Here is a 9,932-nt window from a genome sequence, read left to right as displayed (position 1 = left end):
ACTTCTCTAACTATATTTGTCAAACCGTTATAAGTAATAGATTCTTATGTACTCCTCAACTTCGTACCTTTTTTTTCCCTTTTTTTACTATGCAGGCAGCAGTGATGAGTTTTTATAGATGAGACGAATGTCTGTCGTTCACAATTTTAGCCTTGTATCTATCTTGAGTTAACTTATAACCACTGGATTGATGCCGCTGCTGGTCTATTAATTACCTGTTATCGAAATAAATTTGAATTTATAGAAAGACTAAGATTTTTCTAACCCAGAAATAAATTACCTCGTCTGTATTTTTCAAAACCTAACGGAATTTGTTATCCTTGTTGCTCTTACTTTGTACTAAAATTGACCTTTTTCCTTATTTCTTCTTTTCATCGGCACTGGTGAGTATTTGTAGACTTCGAGCTCAAAATTTTAGCCTGGTATCTATCATGAGTTTATGAACAACCACTTGGTGAATGCCGCTGCTGCTGTAGTTGTTTTCGCCGATAGTTTCACCAGTCTAGTAGTCAACACTTCTTTTTGACATAATCTATCATTATTATGCATATGGTCATGAATATAAATTAACTGTGAACAAAAATTTGAATTTATAGAAGTACTCAGGGTTTTCTTCCTCAGAAACAAACAGATTATTTTTCTGGTTCCTAAATCTCTGATCTCCAATTTTTATTTGCCCATTTTAGCTTTATTTAAGCGTCACTGACGAGTCTTTTTTAGCCGTAGCGCGTGTTTGACGTGCAAAGTTTAAAGCCTGGAATCCATGATGAGTGTATAAAGAAAATAGAATTCTGATACAACTTAATACGAGGGACAACGATATTTGGAATGCGCACAGAACTTTAGACATAAAATGGATATTACGTGAAAAAGCATAGGTACGGTAAGAATTTTCGATGGGTGCTTAATATGACTGATAGTAAAGTTTATGTCCATGGACATATTTAATTAAAAAAATAATAAATGAAAAAAAATTCATAGTTCACAAAACTGACCCAAATGCGTAGTATTATCGTGGGATGCTAATCAAATTGTCTGACACGTTAGTTATATCTGATTTGTTCCGCGTTCAGACAGTTGTGATTCATTACCATTTGTAAAAATGATTTATATGAAATATTCCTGAGAATTTGAGTTAAATGTGTGTCCTGATGATTGCACGTACGCCATCATATATATATTATACATTTCCGACTGACAGGAAAGGTACAATTGACATCGTTACTATTCTATTTTTAAGACAATGTTATTTTGGATAATTATATTCAATTCAACAGCTGTCAGCAAATGATTCCTGTGCCTGTTTCAAATCTATGCAAATTCGATTTAGGAACATTCATTATGTTACTCAGTGATAATGAAGTTCAAGGACACACATGCTTCTATTTATTATCAATTTTATTCCAAGCAAAATGATTAGACTGTCTATTTTTGCTATGTTAATTGGTCGGCTAATCAGTGTCGTTATTATATCTAATCTTGGATAAGATAAGAAGTAAACATTTTTTTTTATAAATTTATGAATATAAACCTTCAATAGAATTTCTTTGTTTTTCTGACATTTATCAGCTGATTGGCTTAGCAAATTTTGTTTAGCAGTTTTCAACAAATTTTAAAATACTTGAAACTCACTCAAATCGAAATCGAAAACATATCACGGCAGACATTTGTTTACAATTAAATACGAACATCTTTATCTACGATACGGTTTTCAAGAATGAGTTCTTTTGTTGATCAATCTTTTTTTTTATCCTATGATTTGCTGATTCAATGTACATTAAAGTTATTTTTGTAAGATTTCTTGTAATGAAATGTCTTTTAAAGTGCATTATAACAAAGGTTGCTTGTAGGAAACAAAGTAGAAGTGTTTGTTTTCCTTATATATTGTACAAAGGTCAAATTTCATAACAGTGAAACAATGATGAGTTGTTCTTATTAACTCGTGATTTACGGAAATTATTAAAAACGATTTGATGTATTTACGGAAATTATCTCAGGCAATCAAAAGGTTCAATGTGTTTTTAGAAAATATCAGTATCGCCAGATTATAGGTGAATGTACATATGTGTATAAAAATGATATTTAGTCAGCCACTTTTTGAAACAAGGGTATTGGAATGGAATACTACATTCATGTAAGATTCTGAATACTAGTATTGTGTTATCCGGTAATTACGCAAATACTAGTTGTGAGTTTTCTAACACTAAATTAAAATTTCTGAATGCTGAATTCGAGTTTCTATTAATTTGATTACAGTTTATATTTCATTTCCATCACCTTAAAATTAATTTGAAACTGTATACGTAATGGTCAATGAAATGTTTGGATTTCTCGTCTTACACATATGCCTAAGGCAACACATTTCACATTTGACGTTTTGAATTATATTGATCATCAGGTCAATACAGAAGGCAAAGTTGACCTCAGATAAATATGACTTTCAAGTTATTTTTTGACATTGTATAGAATTAGACAATATACGTATAGTGTCTTGAAATATGAAATTTATTTGTATGAGGCTTAGAAACGGGGAAAATGCGAGGTTCTACCGAGCATTTTCCCGTTTCGTGCAGAATACAAATAAATTTCATATTTCAAGACACTATACGTATATTGTTTTTATACTGAAATCGATAAAAAAAATTAGAAAGTAAAAAATATGCAACAAATATTGTTAAAAAAAAGTGTTTTGGAATTTCCCTCTTGGGGGTACCATTTTGGGGGTATTTCCCTATGAGCGTAGTTCAGGCGGTAAAACATTGAAATTTGAAGAAATAAGAAAGGGAAAATGAACTTAATTAATAACATTTGATACACATGGTATATAAAAATCAATTGAAGATATAACAAGTTTAAATACATAAAAGTTTGACCATTGTTACTGCACGTTGTCATGGTTGTGACGTGACGTTGTTGATGAAATACAGTAGTTCCGGCGGGGCTTATAGGTTAGTTGAGGTCATTGACGTATAAACTTAACGTTTATACGTATAGCTTTATATGTATAGTAAAATAGCTGATTGGAGTATAATTGATCATAAATGCTCTAAATTATACCACCATAAACCATTAATAATAATAATAATGGCAACAGTTGTAAGTCGATGCGTTCATCAGCGGAAAAAAATTAAACTTTGCATTCTATGGACAGTTAAGATCACGTTTACTAAGACTAAGTGAATAAGAAAAAACATGTTTATAATGTAGGATCTTATAGATATCAAAGTTCAACTAAACATATCTAATTATTTATTTCGGCATTCAGAGTGCTTAATTTAAGGTCACATCCAGAATACACGTTTAGTTTGAAAAGGGTTTGAATACCACTAAAATATTTAAGCCAGAGAGAACCCATCAAAGATACCAGTCTAGCTATGGAAATAGATGATAATCTAGGGGGAAACAGGATTATATTATACCAAATTAGACGAAAAATTGTTAAAGACTTTTATCTGCAAAAACTTAAACAATGTGCAATCAATATTAATAAATTGATTCAAGATAGATGCCATCCCAATGCAATCCCATAGTTATTTACAAATAGATATGTATTAACAGAATGAAGTTTATTGTTTCATTTTAATAATTATTGACGTGTTCGTTCATTTTACATATTCATTAAATAGTGTGCTTTGTCTATATGCCCATTTGGTGTTTCTATGATCATTTTGTAGAAGAAATTCACAATAAGCACATAGAAAAGCGATTAGAAGGACAAGAGAAACTTTTAATTAAGATTCGTCAGAGGATATGCGTTAAAGAACGTTAGACTATATTCTGTTCATACTTTGGACGACAAAATTATTTTATATATACCTGTGTGACGTTAACATGCTGAACAACTGATGTACGTCAAACGCGCGATTCTACGTCACAGTTAATTTTAACATAATCATGTTCCTGTAAGGGTAAGGATTCGGTCGCAGTTCTTAAAATCGCATTATAAAAAAGACAATGATTGAGGTTGTTAAATTTGATTTATGCCTTTTTGTGCTTCCTTGTTGCATATTTGTTTGTTTTTATAGTGATTACGATTATAACAAAATGTTGACAGCCGTACTCAAATTTTGACTATTTTCACCTATTATGTCTGTTTGTTTTGTTAACGCATCGTAGTAATAATAATTGAATTTGATGCGACTGTCATACAAGTGAGAGGTTTAGCTAGCTATAAAACCAGTTTCAATCCACCATTTTCTACATAAGAAAATGACTGTACCAAGTCAGGAATATGGCAGTTGTTATCCATTCGTTTGATGTGTTTGAGCTTTTGATTTTGCCATTTAATTAGGGACTTTCCATTTAGAATTTTCCTCGGAGTTCAGAATTTTTGTGATTTTACTTTTTTTCTTTTAAATGCGTTCATCTTGATTGCTTTTAAAAATGTGTTATTACCTGGCAGGTTATATAATTTTATGGTCATACTAAACAATATTTGGATTTTTTTAGTCTGAACAGTCTTATGTTGTACTGTTACACCACTGTCCCAGTTTAGGGGAGGGTTGGGATCCCTCTAACATGTTTTACCCTGCCACATTCTGTATGTATGGTATGTGCCTGTCTCAAGTCAAATAAATAAGGCCGTCAGTTTCCTCGTTTGAATTGTGTTACATTCATCAGTTCCATGTCTTTTATAGCTGACTATGCGGTATGAGCTTTGCTCATTGTTGAATGCCGTACGGGGAGCTATAGTTTTTAATTTATATGTCAGTTGGTCTCTTATGGAGAGTTCTTTCATTGGCAATCATACCACATCTCATTGTTTTATATTATTTGGGTAGCCTATAATGTTTATAATGATTCCACGGAGAAATAAATAAATATGCTACTATTGTTAAAATACTACAAACGAAAACAGTTCTGTATTGCTCAATTAGTGCATATTTCGTATTTTGAAATCGTTAAATTTAAATTTACTTTTAAATTAAACCGTGACATTCGGCTACCTAAATAACTAGCATGGTATCTTTAATGGTAAATCGTTCGATGAGATTTTACCTCCCATGATGAATCGTTTTGGTGAGTTTTTAACTCAAATGATAAATCGTATAAGTGAGTTGTTTCCATACGGTGAATCGTTCTTTAAAACATGTTGTAACAGTAGCTTTCTTCCTTTGGTTCAGCATTTAACTATAATGAATGTAATTTAACTTAATAAATTGTATAAATGACTTGTATTTATTGGTTATTATTCATGGAGTAAAATTTGATTTTATCTAATCAGGGCCGGGTGCTAAAGCATTTCATATAATCATTAGGGTAAGAAAGATATATTCTGCGAAGCATATTCTTTCAGAAAGATCATAAATGAACGGAAAAAATCCTTTTTAAGACGATATATCGATACAGTAATGTTAATACATGTAATATAAATTTATCTTAAATCATAAAAAGAAAAAAATTATTTGCAATTTAAAATTATAAAATATCGCTTGTTTCCATGACGACTTAACTGAACAAATTTCACCGGTCAAGTACATTATACATCATGATATTTAAAAAAAAATATTATTCGTTTCATCTTTGTCTATATTTTTTGTTTCTGATGAATTTCATTAACCAAATGATCAATGTTTACGTAGTATTTACATGTATTTGAACAAGTAACAAGATTAAATTATCAGTAGAGTTATACTTGAATATGCATAGTATATGCAAATTATATGCATATTGCGATTGAAAGTAAACAGACACAAGTGTGAAAGCGGCATTTATACAAAATAAAGACAACCAAAGGTATGATAACATCATTATAAGAGTATCTCAAGGTTGTTTTGTGAGTTTTATTGCTCAATTTTTACTTTTCAGTGTAATATTTTGTTTAATTAGTCTGTTTGTCGTTTGTCGTGGGTTTTAAAGATTAGTTTGAATGCGATGATCATGGACTGTACATTACCAAAAAAATGAAAGATGTGATTAAAGTTTAGTTTAAAGATGTGATCAAAGGGCTAATCAGTTAAGCTTCTATCGACACACGCGGTCTCGCACATCTCAGCTTCTGTGTTTTACCTACTTTCTCTCTTCCTTCTTCATTTACAAGATTTGAACATCCGTAAACTATTGGCACCTTAACATATGTTGACAAACGCGTGTCTGGCGTTCCAAATTATAAACATGTTTTCTTTTGAGTTTTTCTGCTACTTGGTCAATACATCAGGATTACCAGCCTAGTAGTCAGCATTTTTGGTGTTGAAATGAAATACCTCTCTCAGTTGATTTACTGATCATAACAGTTTTAATTATTAAATTATTGGAAATAATAAGGGGTTTGACAGCGAACATTTACTGCCTATGCTGTTTTTGACATAACATTTATAAGTTTTCGGTTGTTGATGCACTTTAATTTCGTAATTGAATTGACTACCAATTATTTTGATACGATCACCACTTATGAGTCTTATATAAGATATACATCTGTCTGGCGTACCAGACAGAAAACCTTAGACAGAAAACCTTAGCCGTATAAGCCACAACTTTTTGGAACTTTTGGTCCTCAATGCCCTTCAACTTTGTACTTGTTTTTTTATCTGAGCGTCACTGGTTACTCCTGTGGATGAAACGCGCGTCTGGCGTATTAAATTATAAACCTGGTACCTTTTGATAGGTATTTTGTTTGTGTGTTTCTCTGTCCTATATGTTCTCCCATTTATTTTTATTGTAGTCCTGTCATGTAATATTGTCATTTTAATGTTATATTTAACATTTCCATAAAAGCGGGAGGTTTGGCTTACAACAAAACCAGGTTCAACCCACCATTTTTTTCTTTAAATTTTCTGTACCAAGTCACGAAAATGGCCATTGTTATATTATAGTTCGTTTCTGTGTGTTTTACATTTTAGTGTTGTTTTTTCTGTTGTGTCGTAGTTCTCTTATATTTGATGTGTTTCCCTCAGTTTTAGTTTGTAACCAGGATTTAGTTTTTTCTTAATCGATTTGTGAATTTCCAACAGCGGTATACTACTGTTGCCTTTATTTACCAAAATTATAAGCATGATATCTTTGACTTGACGAGTTCTTTGCACATAACTAACAGAGTGTAATCTTTAAGTGAAAACTAGAGTCTTTATTCACATGGGTATATGTCATATGTTTTGCTTCTTATATTCTGACCTTAAAATTTGTTGTCCTTATTTGACACTCGAATCATACCAAATATGGTGTCTGGTACACAAGTACACAATAACCTCTTAGCTTCTCAGATATTAACCATGACTGATTTCTAGGCGACACTCGCTGATTCTCACAACAGTGTATGGTTTCTTATCTTAAATCTCTGGTGAATATCGTAGAAGAAAATAAAACTTTTAAAATGATAAAACACTCCAAACGGAAAGAATATATAAAATAAAATTCTATACATTTTTTTCCCATAAAATTCACGCTCGTGACTTGCGGACATACCGTACGACGCAGACAGAAAGGAACTAATACTCCAATATCCTAATTGAATCACTCCAATAGTTAGACTAATGTTTCCTATCGACAAATACTCTGCTTGCTCACTTATATTCCGTTGGTAATTGTTAATGTGCAGAATGAAAGTAGTTTGTAAAAAACATAAAATGATAAAGGCAATTTCCATATAAATAGCTAATATTCGAATAAGAGGATCAACGTTGTCCGTTCTGTAGATGTTATTGAAAAGTGATAGAGTAATGAAAAACATGAACCCACTTGCTCCAAATAATAAAATATAATGCACAAATAAAAATGATCTTGTTTTGTTGAGTCGATGACTTTCAAAGGGTATCAAATAAAAGCACATTATCAATAAGCAGATAAGTAGTGTGTTTGAAAAACAATAACACACAAGAGTCTCTACGGTATATTGGTAATCGGTAAAAACGTCAAGTAGTTTAAAGAATACAATTGGCAATATAATTAGAAAGCCAATTGTAGCCGATAACAATCTAATGTTTAATCTCCTTCTGTTTAGGTTATCTCCATTTAGGAGTAATGATGGTGCCGAATCAGAAGATGTATTAGGTTTAAGTAGGTCACAAACGCCTCTATTCTGATTTTTCGGCCAGAGTTCAAATAAAAATATACAACAAAGCAAAACGTATTCAATGGTCATAGGTTCCATAATTGGTCGAGAGCTTTTATACAGAATATTTGACGTACTATTCTTAGAGCATGTTCTATTGGTTGAAGAATTGAACAACCAATTGTTATGGTGACTTACATTAACAGTAAAATGGGTCCATATTGATATATTTGTAATAGACAAAACGCCTAAAGCAATATAAATCCACACGATTTGTGGAAATTGTTGCCGCGATGTCAATTTCATGAAACATGTTTGAGTTAGGAAGAACAATAGAAGAATTATTCTTGTTACAAAAACTGTACTTGTATGTGTTTCAGTCAAATCCCTACAGACATGATCGTAAAGACATTCACATATTTGATTAAGCGCACTTCCAAATCCAAAAAAGTACAGAAATTTCAACTTCAACCCAATAGTGTTATCTGTATGTTCGTTTGCAACAACATGACGTCCGTTCAAAGTTATACCAATGACTGAAACACATGATACAATCGATAAAATACATAAAGTTATCAATAAGTAAAATCCTGTTATAGCATAGTCCGATTTTTCCTTTAAATCTGACGATGTTACAAACATAACACAACTTGAGCATGATGCAATAACAACTCCAAACACGACTCCATAAATATCATAGTCATATGCTTCCATTACTCTCTCCATTTTTGCAGTGATGTGTTCAATTATTATATAAATATTTCTCAAGTTTTTTTTTGTGTGAGAGAGGAAGTGAATATAAGCGTTGTACTTGAACTTCGATAACGTAGAGATTGTAACAATTGTTCATAAATCAAAGTATATTATGCAAAATACACTTCGACACTACCTTATATGGTTATGCATAAATCAACATGCTCGTGTTCTCGCAAATATAATTGTTTATTTACGTCAATTTATTTAATCTAGATTTTTGACCAATCCACTAAATGAGTAACAATGCATGATGGACTACTATGTGTTTACGATCAACCGAGAACACGTTTCGTTTGTTTTCGTCTTTGCATAGTTCACTTTCTTCTATTGTACATATTGGATTTTTTTATACTTTAAACGGACACGGATTTTTGCCAATCTTAATGATATAATTCATGATACTATCGATGTATATGTGCGACAAGGACGTGAACTTTGATATGTTTTGTGAAAATTGAAGCATTGGATCTTAACCTATTATTATATTTCTTTCATTTAAGGATTACAAGCATTTTGTTTTTCTTCGTTCTACTCGAAGTTGGTCTCTTTGGGATTTGAATTTATGTATTTGTCTCGTTTTCTTTATATATATAATTCTTCCAAGTAAAGAGTCAATGTTCTCTGTTCAAATTTTAACAGTATCGTAATTCTTAGTTACTGTTTCCCATCTGTTAGCAGCATTACTACATAATGTAAAAACTGTTCGATTCTAACAAAGGTTTATGACAGTGACACCATCAAGATGCTTATTTTTTTCTGCAACACTATAGTGTTCATCGTGGATTTGATTTTCAACAGATCTTCGACATTTCAATGGTACAAGCTGTATATTACGTCGATATGTTCCTTTATAGGAGGTAGGCAATTTTGTATAACGTAGCATATCAAGAGGTACGGAAAAAGCTAATTTAATTGTTCTGGAATGTAGACGGATATTTAAAAATACGTTCTTCTGAATCAAGCACCAATCACAATTATAAAACTACTCTTTACAATTATATTGTGGTGTAAAGGCGCTATCCAAAGAACATTTTGCATACGCCACATGCTACGAATATAAATGTGTCAACGATCAAAGGCTTTAATAACCCTATGAAATTATGAAAAGAGGCATTCAACTCTTTCTATGAAATAAAAAGTTATATCAAACTTTTCGTTTGCCTTTCTATGCATTGTTTTAATTGTCACG

At 31.5% G+C, this 9,932-nt stretch overlaps 1 protein-coding gene across 1 annotated transcript; it reads right to left on the bottom strand.

Annotated features, from left to right (window-relative positions):
* Positions 1-6,932: 6,932 nt before the first annotated feature.
* On the bottom strand, positions 6,933-8,776 carry LOC139488376 (proton channel OtopLc-like). Its single transcript, XM_071273924.1, has one exon. It carries the CDS (start codon positions 8,711-8,713, stop codon positions 7,241-7,243), a length of 1,473 nt encoding a protein of 490 aa, XP_071130025.1. The 5' UTR covers positions 8,714-8,776; the 3' UTR covers positions 6,933-7,240.
* Between the last annotated feature and the right edge of the window lie 1,156 nt (positions 8,777-9,932).

The sequence above is a fragment of the Mytilus edulis genome, chromosome 9, assembly GCF_963676685.1.
Source record: "Mytilus edulis chromosome 9, xbMytEdul2.2, whole genome shotgun sequence".
Classification (NCBI taxonomy): Eukaryota; Metazoa; Mollusca; class Bivalvia; order Mytilida; family Mytilidae; genus Mytilus; species Mytilus edulis.
The sequence above is the reverse complement of the archived record's forward strand: the minus strand, read 5'-3'. Positions and strand labels throughout refer to the sequence as shown.

Excerpts from the sequence above, each read along its gene's own strand:
- LOC139488376 (XM_071273924.1), bottom strand. The coding sequence starts at position 8,713 with ATGGAGAGAGTAATGGAAGCATATGACTATGATATTTATGGAGTCGTG.